Source organism: Oryctolagus cuniculus, chromosome 20 (assembly GCF_964237555.1).
Source record: "Oryctolagus cuniculus chromosome 20, mOryCun1.1, whole genome shotgun sequence".
NCBI lineage: Eukaryota > Metazoa > Chordata > Mammalia > Lagomorpha > Leporidae > Oryctolagus > Oryctolagus cuniculus.
Genome location: NC_091451.1, coordinates 6,209,487 through 6,222,306, shown reverse-complemented (window position 1 = coordinate 6,222,306; position 12,820 = coordinate 6,209,487). Strand labels below are relative to the sequence as shown.

The following is a 12,820-nucleotide window of genomic DNA, read 5'->3' as shown; positions in this document are numbered from 1 at the left end:
TCTTTCTTATGGAGAATTGACAAACCAGGTCGTGCTCAGGCGGTGTTGCCCGTCAGCTCCCTACAACCTGGCACCAAAGGTCCCGCTGTGGACGTAGCTACCCAGCCTCCCACGGACCGCACTCTGCGCCGTGCGCCCACAGGCTGCCCCCGTCTCCTCTGGGTACCTTCATGTGGTGGTGTGGCTGCTACTGATGAGGTCATGCACACTGGATCCTGCGTGTGTTAACACTCTAAGGAACACTGCGGCTGCAGGAGAGAATCCCACTCCTGAACACCCAAGGGTTTTCTCCAGCACACATGACAGGTTTCAAGGAAGGGCAAGCCTGAGGCATGAGAGAGACTTGCACCTCCCTTAATCTTCCACGAAAGTGACCACACGCAGTCACCCAGCCCAGATACTTAGCAGATACGAATGCAAATCAAGAGGGGCACACCTGTGTGCAGACCACAGCAGGGCCTTGGGGAAGGAGCACACGGCCCAGCCTGGCCAGTCCCTCTGGCCTTTGGTGGGCAGTGACGATAACATGGCATCAGTCCCCCAGGCCTGTGAGAGTGGACGTGTCATTGTGGTTTTGGTGCTACAACCAAATGGCCGAGAAGACACAGTAGCTGAGCCTAAGGACAGCGTAGGTCGCACAGTGAGGATGGGTCCACTTCCTGCAAGTGCGTCACATCCTCCCCCCGTCCAATGTGCACCCGTCCAGGTCAGAGTCCCCATTGGCTCCAACTGTTTTCCAAAGGACTGGCAGGGAGATGGGAAGGAAGGGACAGTACAGAGACCCTCAGAGGCCATGCGAGACGGAACCTGCCTCTAAGGGCACCGGTGATAACAAGAAAACTGTGGCTTCTTGCCCTGGCCCCTGGCGAGGACAGCAAGGGTCCACTCACGGCGTGACCACGCGAGGGGCCGCACAGCAGGAAGGAAGCAGCCCAGACTCACGGCCTGCGGGTTCACACTCCCGTCTCCTCTGTGGGCCTGCGTGGCAGGCCGGGCGTCACTGCGGGTTCTGGGGCCCCTCTGCGCCCTTCCTGTCCTCGGCCGGGCCGGGCGCGGGCGCCGTGGCCGCGGGCCTGTGCCCACGCAGCGTGTGGGCGTTCAGCATCTCCAGCAGCAGGTCGTACACCGGGACCACGTTTCTGCACTTCATGCTGAGCAGGTGTTCCATGCCCTTGTCACTGCGGGGACACAAGGGCACTGAGCGTCAGCCCCCAGCAACAGCCGTGGGAGGGCCGACGTCCCCAGCTCTGCAGCGCAGGGCCAGGCCACCCCAGCCCGACCCCTCCCGCTTCCCCAGCCCACTGTTCCAGGCTCCGGTGTCCACCACTCGAGGGCGAGGACAACGCCCTGTCCACCTCTGTGTCCCACCGCCCACCCACCGTGGCCGGATACGGCTCCTGGAACACAGGATGACGGCGTCTCATTACTGAACACTGATTAGTGAGCACTGAACCCCTGCTCCTACGGGGTTTCTAGTCACATCTTCCTCAGCCAGTCGACACGTAACCTTCTGTTACGTGCGTTCCTGTTTAAAGACACCTTGCGTGGCATGTAATGTGGATAAAGTAACAGTGAACGCACGGCTAACGGCACCGTCACTCAAATCTGAACAAAGCTTCTCTACGGTGTGTTTCTCCGGGAGGCACATCACAGCCTCCATGCACCAGGAAACGGACGGTACTTCAGCATGGGGCTGGGGCACCATTTTAGACAACAAAAGCCATCCACAAAAATAGGAAAACACAGCACGAAACAGATCGTGTAGAGGACATTTCACGGCGTGAGTGCCCAAACAAAAGGGCAGAGGCCCTGCCCACGCGGCCTCTGCTGGGGATCTGTGTGTCAGCCTGCTCAGGACTGCTGCACGAGTGCGTTGTAGCAAGCAGGTGAACGCGCAAACGCGAGGGTAGGTCAAAGAGTCCATGGAAAAATGGAATAAAAAGTAAGTTAACTTTGGTTTGAAGAGGTTTGAGGGGCCAGCGCTGTGGCACAGTGGATTAAAGTCCCGGCCTGAAGTGCCGGTATCCTGTATGGGTGCCAGTTTGAGTCCCGGCTGCTCCACTTCCGATCCAGCTCTCTGCTGTGGCCTGGGAAAGCAGGCCCACATGGGAGACCCGGAAGAAGCTCCTGGCTTCAGACTGGCGCAGCTCCGGCCATTGCAGCCATCTGGGGAGTGAACCAGCAGAGGAAGACTTCTCTCTATCTCTCTGTCTCTACCTCTCCCTGTAACTCTGTCTTTCAAATAACTAAAATAAATATTTTTAAAATAAGTTTGAGGCTGGCGCCGCGGCTCACTAGGCTAATCCTCCGCCTTGCGGCGCCAGCACACCGGGTTCTAGTCCCGGTCGGGGCGCCGGATTCTGTCCCGGTTGCCCCTCTTCCAGGCCAGCTCTCTGCTGTGGCCAGGGAGTGCAGTGGAGGATGGCCCAAGTCCTTGGGCCCTGCACCCCATGGGAGACCAGGATAAGTACCTGGTTCCTGCCATCAGATCAGCGCAGTGTGCCGGCGGCAGCGCGCCAGCCGCGGCGGCCATTGGAGGGTGAACCAACGGCAAAGGAAGACCTTTCTCTCTGTCTCTCTCTCTCACTGTCCACTCTGCCTGTCAAAAAAATAAATAAATAAATAAATAAAATTTTTTTAAAAAAATAAGTTTGAAATGCAGGCTTTTTTCATAATTCACATTTCCTCCCTACACTGCGACGCACCCTCCCACGGGAGCTGCAAACACTAACAGTCGGCCAGCTCTGTGCTGCAAACGGTTGCAGGGGAGAGGCCTCCACACTTCCTCCCTCCGTGAGAATCCCTGAGGTGACCCTCCTCCCCACAAGGGCACCGAGCACCAGTGTCCCTGCTGCGTCCACGTTCACGTTTCCCGCCCTGGGATGTGCCAGTTCTCTCTTCTGCTCAGCCTTAAAGTCCCGATGCCACAGGAAGAAAGGAGGAACCCGGGGCAGGCCCGAGGCACCATGGGAAAACCAGACTTAGCCACTTTGTGGAAACGACCTCAGTGTCAGCCGTGGCTGGTGTGGGCAGGCCACGGGGCTGTGGCTCATTTTAGGGAAAGAACTACTCACCACAAGACTCCAGACAAGCTCTGAGCCCCAGCACCTAAACACACATGAGCCTGCAAGGCTGCATGGGACACGGATCCAACACCCACTCTGTGCTGCTCCCTGGTGACAGGCATGTGAATTGATGACCCACCCCTACCCCTTTTAAGGGTTTCACTGTCCTGAAAAGGTGACAACTCTACCTGACCCACCCCCCCAAACCTGCGCCCCTCCTCCAAGCAGGCCCCACCCCTCGTCCCCGGGGATGGCCCTGGGCCCGTACCTGGCATGCCTGACGTGGGAGAGGAGCATCAGGAGGTTGGCCAGGCGGACCGACTGCTGCTGGGCCGAGATGCCGCTCTTGGCGATCACCCAGACCAAAGCGTCGGTCACGGCGTTCAGCAGGTGAGTCAGCTTCCGGCTGCTCTCAGCCTCCTGGGCGGCCGCAGCCAGAGGGCACATACCTGGACAAAGAGTCACAGCCCCCAAGTCACCGCTGAGCAAAGCGAGTCCTGGGCTCGGCCGCTAAGCCACCTACGTTCTCCAGGAGGCCGTGCTGACGGGCACTGCTCTGCCAGCCACACGGGCACGCCCTCCGGAGCATAGCTTCCCTCTCCCGGGGGCTCCTCCCGAGCCAGCGCCAGCAGAAGGGAAGCCTGGCTGCACACACAGCCGACTAAATGACCTCCCAGAGTGCCCACCCGGCCCAACGGTGCCCTCGGCACAGCAGTGAATGTATCCAGGCACCTCCAATCAGCACGTGGGGTTTCTCGGCTGCAGCACATGCACGCACAGGGACCATCAGGACGGGAGGCTCCTCAGCTCGGGGGAGTTTAACACATGTAAGCTCAGGCCGCTGCTGCAAAGCCCCGCTGCCCAGCCCTCACGTGCCCCACATGCCCCACGCAGCCGCGCCGCCTCTGCCTGGGTCCTCGGCACGGTGCTGGGGCAGGGAGACCCCGGGGTTGGGGTCAGGCTCTGCACCCCTCTCCAGCCCTGTGAAGGGACCCGGCTCCTCGTAGAGCAAAGCTTACAGGTCCACCGCTGCTTGGGCACCGTAAGCAGCCGATCCTGCCAGCCCCGGCTCCAGGATCTGATCCTGTCGTCTTGCAGCCGACGCGACCTGATGCTGAATTCCTCTTTGAGCTTCCTGGACGGGGCGCTGCTGCGGAGGCTCAACTTCCTGCTCGGGACGCGGTCCTGGCTCCGCACTCCCTTCCCGTCTCGTGTACTGATACACATTCCTCCCTTCGATCCCAGCCTCACCATGAACTTCCTTCTAGAAGCTTCCCGACCTCCCTACCACCACAGCGTAAGGAGGGCTTGAGTGCTCCCCACATCGGCAGCAGCGCAGAGGCGCCACACTGCCCCACAGCCCTCAGCCACCACCCAGCCGCCTCTCACTGGCAGCAGCGCTGGACAGAAAGTGCTCTGAGGACACAGGCTCTGCCTGTTTGTCATTTCATTCCCATCAGCAACCACGACGCCCAGGGTGCAGCAAGTCCTTACCTACTGGAGGGAGCAGCCTGAATCTGCACGCATTCAAGTCTGTTCTCAGGTGATCATAACTCAAAGGGTGAATGTGATGTTAATGTGCACGTCAGCACTCTGCACACAGGGAGTCACGAATGGAAAATGCAGGGAAATTACCTGAAGCTTTCTCTAAATCCGACCCAGCTATTATTATATAATAATATAATATAATAGTATTATAATAACCTGCTGGCGCCGCGGCTCACTAGGCTAATCCTCCGCCTTGCGGTGCCGGCACACCGGGTTCTAGTCCCGGTCGGGGCACCGGATTCTGTCTCGGTTGCCCCTCTTCCAGGCCAGCGCTCTGCAGTGGAGGACGGCCCAAGTACTTGGGCCCTGCACCCCATGGGACACCAGGGTAAGTACCTGGCTCCTGCCATCGGGTCAGTGCGGTGCGCCGGCCGCGGCGGCCATTGGAGGGTGAACCAACGGCAAAGGAAGACCTTTCTCTCTGTCTCTCTCTCTCACTGTCCACTCTGCCTGTCAAAATAAATTAAATAAATAAATAAATAATAAAAATATTATTATAATAACTCCTTATTACAAGTGCCTTCTCTAAAATACCTTTGGGCCTGCTCTGCTCAGTGATGTGCTCTCTGGATTTCTACTACTAGAAAAAAAATGGGGCCGCCATGGTGGTACCGTGGGTTACGCTGCTGCCTGCAGTGCCGGCACCCCACGTGGGCACTGGTTTGAGTCTTACTGCTCCAGTACTGATCCAGCTGCCTGCTAATGGCCTGGGAAGAGCAGCAGAAGATGCTCCAATTACTTGGGTCCCTGCCACCCATGTGGGAGACCTGGTAGAGCTCCCGGCTTCAGACTGGCCCAGCCTTGGCCCTCACAGCCATCTGGGGAGTGAACCAGTAGATGGAAGACCTCTGTCTCCCTCTCTCTCTCTCTGCCTGTCACTGACTTTCAAATTAATGGATTAATTAAATTTAAAAATACTCCACCACCTCTCTCTTCAAACATCGTGTATACACCTGTCCCTCACCTACCACATCCTACAGAACAGTTAAGTGGCTGACCCTGAGCAGGGGCAAGAGACAAGACAAAAAGCCCTGCCCAATCGGACACAAAAATAATAATTAAAACTTCCTTGTACCATCAAGAAGTAAAAATATTACTTAAGACTCATTGTATGGGGCCAGCGCTTTAAAGCAGTGGGTTAACACCCTGGCCTGAAGCGCCAGCATCCCATATGGGCACCGGTTTGAGTCCCCTGCTGCTCCACTTCTGACCCAGCTCTCTGCTATAGCCTGGAAAAGCAGAAGATGGCCCAAGTCCTTGGGCCTCTGCACCTCCTAGGAAGACCCAGAAGAAGCTACTGGCTCCTGGCTTTTGATGGGCGCAGCTCTGGCCTTTGCAGCCAACTGGGGAGTAAAACATTGGATGGAAGACTCCCTCTCCCTCTCGCTCTCTGCCTCTCCTCTCTGTGTAACTCTTTCAAATGAATAAAATAAATCTTTCTTTAAAAAAAAAAAAGACTCAGTGTAAAATAAAACAAAATTGAATTACTTTTCATGAAACTAAAGAAATCTAAAGAAAAAGACAAGATCTTGGCATAATCTTGGCCCACACATACCAAAGAAAGGAAAACAAGGGGCTGGTGCTACGCCATAGCAGGTAAAGCCGCCACCTGCGGTGCTGGCACCCATATGGGTGCAAGTTCTAGTCCCAGCTGCTGCACTTCCGATCCAGCTCTCTGCTATGGCCTGGGAAAGCAGAAGATGGCCCAAGTCCTTGGGCCCCTGCACCCACGTGGGAGACCCAGGAGAAGCTCCTGGCTTCAGATCGGCTCAGCTATGGCCATTGCAGCCATTTGGAGAGTGGATGGAAAACCTCTTTCTCTCTCTGTAATTTTGCCTTTCAAATAAATAAATAAATCTTAAAAAAAAAAAAAAAGAAAGAAAAAAGGAAACAAAATCAAGGACACTCTCTCCTCTCCCCTTTGTCCCCCAGGGAACAGCTGCTCAGCTCCCTCCCCCGCCCATCTGATGGCATCCCCATGCGCACAAATCACAGATGCGCCTGTCCTAGGTGCTCCAAGGGGACAATATAAACTTCACTGGACTGGAGCAAACCAATCAGAAAGTCTGAGATGTCTAATAAAACCCCAGAAGACTGACCAGCTTTTGTGAGGGATATGCCAAGTTTGTCTGCTTGTCTAATTTAAATTGGATTGCCTGGTTTGCTTACTTTCTAAGATTTATTTATTTGAAAGGCAGAGTTAGAGGAAGACACAGAGAGAGAAATCTTCCAGCCCCGAGCTCACTCCCCAGTGGCTGCAATGGCTAGAGCTGGGCCAGACTGAAGCCAGGAGCCCAGAACTCCATCTGGGTCTCCCACGTGGGTGGCAGGGCCAAGTGCTCGGGCCATCTTCTGCTACTCTCCCAGGTGCACTCGCAGGGAGCTGTGGGAAGTGGAGCTGCAGTGCTCACGTGGAATGCCAGTGCTGCAGGAGGTGGCTTAACCCGCTGCACCACAACGCTGGCCAGGCTGCAGTCCTCTCATGGAATGAAAAGTTTCGGGATTGTCGTGTGCTGCCGGGTAAGCCTTTGCTGTGTCCCCAGCATCCCACATCAGGGTGCTGGTTTGAGTCCTGGCTGTTCTACTTCTGATCCAGCTCCCTGTGGATGCTCCTGGCAAAGCAGTGGAAGATGGCCCAAGCGCTTGGGTCCCTGCCACCCACATGGAAGACTCAGATGGAGTTCCAGGCTCCTGGCTGCCCTCTTTCTCTACCGTTCCTGGTCGTCTTTCAAATAAAAATGAATCTTTAAAAAAAAAAAAAATGAAAAGCACCGGCGCCGCAGCTCACTAGGCTAATCCTCCACGTTGCGGCGCCCGCACACCAGGTTCTAGTCCTGGTCGGGGCACTGGATTCTGTCCCGGTTGCCCCCTTCCAGGCCAGCTCTCTGCTATGGCCAGGGAGTGCAGTGGAGGATGGCCCAAGTGCTTGGGCCCTGCACCCCATGGGAGACCAGGAGAAGCACCTGGCTCCTGCCTTCGGATCAGTGCAGTGCACCGGCCACAGCGCGCTGGCCACGGTGGCCATTAGAGGGTGAACCAATGGCAAAGGAAGACCTTTCTCTCTGTCTCTCTCTCTCTCACTGTCCACTCTGCCTGTCAAAAACACACACACACACACACACACACACACACACACAAACACTAAGGTTGTAGAATTCCAAACTTCCTTCAGCCTTAGAACCTTATGGAGGATGTCCTTAAATGGACAGATGTTGGGCCTTAGGGAGTCAACGTGTGTGTTGCTGCTTATTTAAATACAGTTCCTGTGGAGCCCCAGGAGTTCCCTTGTATTGCCAAAGCTGCCCAGGTGTCTCGGTCCTCCCACACCCCAGAAGGGGTGGGCGCCTGAGCGGGCGGTCTCCGCCGACTCCATGCAGTTCCCGGTGCCGGGTTGGTTGAGAAGTCCCTGGGGTTTCATTCTTAAACTCAGAGAAGGAAGTGTTTCCTATCACGGGCTCACATACTGATTTTTGTTTGTTTGTTTTCCTTGATGCTATTTATGCCAGTAATTATGAAGATTATTTTTCCCCCTGAGTATTGCATGAAGGCTACGAAGTTGGAACAGGCGAGTTCTGGGTGTAAAAGCTTTCATTTATCTACCTCATTCATGTTTTATTTTTGTAGCCATAGTCTCTATTTTCCTATTTTATGACCACTGAAGTATTCCCAGGTCCTGTCTTTAAGCTGAACGGTTGATGCTGGTGGGAGCAGCTGGACTTTCGTGATTCCTTTTTTTAAAACCCCCTCTTGTCCACATAGTGACACGGAGCTGGTGTTGAGACGTTGCTCCATTGGTTTAGCGAGCAAAGAGGAAGACCCTCTCGTCTTGGGGGAGGAGACCCTCTTTGAAACGTGGGTCGGGACTGTTACCCAGAGTTCCTCTTAGTTATTGCACCTGACTTTAGGATTGAAAACGTTTTGCCAAGTTGTGCCTCTCCTTCTGGAATTGTTAAGTGAACATGATGATGATAGCTGTTTACACTGTGAAGCGGATGCTACAGAGAACACGCCAGTGGCGCTCACTGTTGAGCTAATGATGCCTTGTGAATGTAAGATCTACAGAGACACCTCTGGAGTTGTACCTGCTGATGCTTGTCTGTTTGTTGGAAAATAAAATTTGAATGTCTTTTTTTTTTTTTTTCAAAAAAAAAAAATCATTACTAGAGGACAGGAAAAAGTCTAAAGTGTACTCTTCAGCTGCTAAAATGGGTTACTTGGTATTCCGTTCTCTCTTTCTAGCTATCTACACACACTTGACAGAAATTCCAAAAGTTCAAGGAAAGGGGGAGTTAAATTTTAAGTTTATTTTGATGCAGAAAAACCATGGAGTTCATGCATTTTTTTATAATCTGAATTTTGCACGAACTTTTCAGGCTCCTCTGTAGGGAGAGACAGAGCACTACTGAGGAAGGGTGATTTACATTCGGCCTGGTGGCTAAGACATCGAAGACACCCACATTTCACACTGGAGTACCTGGGTGTGATACCCGGCTCTGGCTCCTCATTCCAGCTTCTTGTTCATGCAGGCCACGGGAGGCAGGGAGACCTGGCCTGAGTTCCTAGCTCCTGGCTTCAGCCTCATCCAACTCAGCCCTGGCTGTTGTGGGCATACGGGGAGCAAACCAGTGGATGGGGCTCTCAGTCCATCCATCTCTCTGCCTCTCAAATAAAATTAAATTTGAGAACAATGACCAAAGTCATGGTAGTTATTTGGGGGAGGGACTATTCCTGGTGATTTTAATATTCTTCCTTGTATGCTTTTCATTTGTTTGAATGTTCACAATAACCAGGTATTACCAGAAGAAACCAGAATCCTAAAAACCTTCGTCATCACCTCCATTTCCCTCAGGCGCACGCTCTTCCTCCCAGTGCAGGTTGCTGCTGTGTCTAGCAGGCGCCCAGCCTCGGTCTCTCCCCTTTCCAGTCAGTCCTGCATGTGACCCTTCTGTGGTGCACACCTGGGCACACAGTCCCATCTGACCCTCTCCCAAGGCTGTCCGGTGCACAAAGCAGCCATTTATGATCTGCAGTGCTGTGTTCTGAACCTTACCCAGCACCTCTGCTCTTCCCTGAATGCACATCACTCCCTTGTGCAGTCTCTCCAGCCTTTGTCCTACTGCTGTGTGGTGGAATGAGAAGGTGAAAAGGTCATGCCAAGATGGCCGCTGACAACAGAAACTGCCTGGCAACAGGCCATGATTGGGTGGCTTTGGAAACCACTTGGCAAACCGAGCCTGCCTGGCAACAGGCTGTGATTGGATGGCTTTGGAGCCTGTCTGGCAATAGGCTGTGACTGGTTAGGGCATAAACTGCCCCTTGACCGGATTGGCTGTCTTGGCCATATAAGCTGTTGTACCAACTGAAATAATGTCAAGCCTGCAAGTGACAGCCAACCAGAACCAGCTAAACAAGACTGAGAGTCCGCCTTGTTAACAGACACACCTGCCCTATCATCCTAACTTGAGAATCTGCCCATAGCCACATCCATTACCGTTTTGTACCCCATTAGCTCTGGTCAGCCACTTGAATGGCCCACAGCTTGTGTGCAGTCATGCCATTCCTGATAACCATTATTCCTCATTCCTACCCCTATCTGAGCAAGCAATCCTGTGGTCTCTCGTTTTGAGCGCTGGTTAGTCAATGACAGGTGAGATCCCCTGGGGGACAACCTAAGACAGGCACAGCCGCATACGGAGACCACATGAAAACGCCGTCAACAATGGTATGGCCAAGAATCATGCCTCCTGCTGCTCAAAAATAAACGAAAAGGGGGAAATGTGGTGGAATGCGAAGGTGAAAAGGTCATGCCAAGATGGCTGCTGACAACAGAAACTGTCTGGCAACAGACCGTGATTGGATGGCTTCAGAAACCACATGACAACGGAGCCTGACTGACAACAGGCTGTGATTGGATGGTTTCAGAAACTGCCTGGCAACAGAGTCTGACTGACAACAGGCTGTGATTGGATGGCTTTGGAGCCGGCCTGGCAACAGGCTGTGATTGGTTGGGGCATAGAGCACCCCTTGACCAGATTGGCTGCCTTACTATATAAGCAGCTGTAGCAACTGAAATAAACGAGTCTGCAGGCTGCTTGCCTCAGGCCTGCTCTCATCCAACTCCCAGGGTCTGCGTGGTGACTCTGTGCCTCTTGCCCCCACCACGCTCCTCCTCTCAGAACGAATCCTCTCAGAACAAATCAACCTCAACACTCCTGTTTTCTCAGAGTATTCTGTACACACCTGATTCCAGCACTGAGATCTCTGTCTAATGATCTGTCCTCTCCCCCTCCCCTAGCACACACCACGCAGTACCTGAGGGCAGGACAGTGTGTCAAATGCCTTTTCTGAACAAGCAAATGAATAAGCGAGCCTGTAAAAAGGAGATCCCAAAACATTAAACACAAATGCTTTCACCATGGGAAATGTCGGAATGAGCATGGACAAGAGCCTGAAAGGTAAACATTGGAAAGTCCATTTTTTGGTTTTCTGGCAAGTGGCTTGAACCACTTTTTAAACTGACTGCCAGTAGTTTACTCAATGATTTATATGTACATTGCCAAAAGTTAACTGCAGTTTAAATCCTGATTTTAAAACAGAAGGCAGAAAGGAAGCCAGCATTCCCTATCTAGCAAAAATACAAGTTCAGTACTCTCTTTAGCGTCACACAGGTTCTCCCCCAGAGCTCGGCCCAGCCACGTGGCTACTCACTGGAGTTGAGCAGGACCATGGCCTTCACGCAGAGGTACTCCTTGTGTTGCAGCTTTAGCTCACGGAACCTCGAAGTTGTCGCCAAGAGCATGTCAAAGATTTCCAGAATTCCTTCTACGCATTTCCCCTCATCCCTACAAAAGTTCAGTTGGGAATTTAAGGCACACAGCTCCGGGCAACCATCAGAAGTAATAAGGAATATTTTCTTTTTCATCTCAAATTTCATCTTGTACATCCTTTGATTGTAATAAGGTGTCCATAAAACCACACTTACTGATATGAAATTATTAAAATTGAGACCAGAACTGTGGCGTAGCAGCTAAAGCCACTGTCTGCAATGCAGGCATCTCATAAGGGCACTGGTTTGAGACCCGGCTATGCTTCCCATCCAGCTGTCTACTATGGCCTGGGAAAGCAATAGAAGATGGTCCAAGTCCCTGGCTCCCTGCACCCACGTGAGAGCCCCAGAAGAAGCTCCTGGCCCCTGGCTTCGGATCAGCACAGCTCTGACCATTGCAGCCATTTGAGGAGTGAACCAGCGGATGGAAGACCTATCTCTCCCTCTCTGCCTCTGCCTCTCTGTAACTCTGCCTTCCAAATAAATGAATAAATCTTTTTAAAAAAAGTACTAAAATTATCTTCATATAAAGGAAACAAAATATTTCCTATAAATCCTTGAATAAAATTTTGAGTAAATATTATTTAGGCAAAAGTACACTTTGGAACTGTATTTTCTTCTACTTGCTCACCAAACGTTTTCAATAAAGCAACACCATTCCTGTTGGTTATTTTTAGTCAAAACCATTTCAGTCAATGAGCCCTAGATAAATCACATACGACACATCAAAAAAATTTGTGGAAAATTAGATTAAAAGATGACTTTATTTTGGTGCAAAAAATTTTTGAAATCCATGCATATGAGGAGTCTTCAAAAAGTTCATGCAAAGTGCATATTAGGGGAAAGCTATACATGGATTTCAAAATTTTTTGTAGCAAAGCTATCCTTTTTTTCCTAAAAGATTTATTTATTTGAGTCACAGAGATGAGGCAGAGAGAGAGAGAGAGAGCGAGAGAGAGAGAGAATATGAATGAATATCTTTCATCTGCTGGTCTACTCTCCAATGGCCACAACTGGGGTCAGGCCAGGCTGAAGCCAGGAGCTTCTTCTGGGTCTCCCACGTGGGTGCAAGGGTCCAAGAGCCTGGGCCATCTTCTGCTGCTCTCCCAGGCACATTAGCAAGGAACTGGATCAGAAGTGGAGCAGCCAGGACTCGAACCGACGCCCATACAGGATGCTGGCGCTGTTACAGGTCGTGGCTTAACCTGCTCCACCATGGTTCTGGCCCCACAAAGTTGTATTTTAATTCCATTTCCCATGAACTTTCTGAAGTACCCTCATGTTAGTAAAATGGAACCTCCCATGTTCCCACCAGAAAGTGTTACCAAGGAAACCTGGGTACCGTGGAAATCAGTCTTCACTTCTAGCGCCTACCTCTTAC

At 52.3% G+C, this 12,820-nt stretch overlaps 1 protein-coding gene across 1 annotated transcript in view; it reads right to left on the bottom strand.

Annotated features, from left to right (window-relative positions):
* Positions 1-855: 855 nt before the first annotated feature.
* The window catches only part of ESR2 (estrogen receptor 2), a 52,267-nt gene continuing 40,302 nt past the window's right edge, over positions 856-12,820 (bottom strand). Inside the window, exons 6-8 of the mRNA XM_017349392.3 lie at positions 11,322-11,455; positions 3,334-3,514; positions 856-1,178 (exon numbers count right to left, since the gene is read on the bottom strand). Coding sequence (XP_017204881.3) covers positions 998-1,178; positions 3,334-3,514; positions 11,322-11,455 — 496 coding nt within the window. The 3' untranslated portion in view covers positions 856-997. The remainder of the gene's footprint in view (positions 1,179-3,333; positions 3,515-11,321; positions 11,456-12,820) is intronic.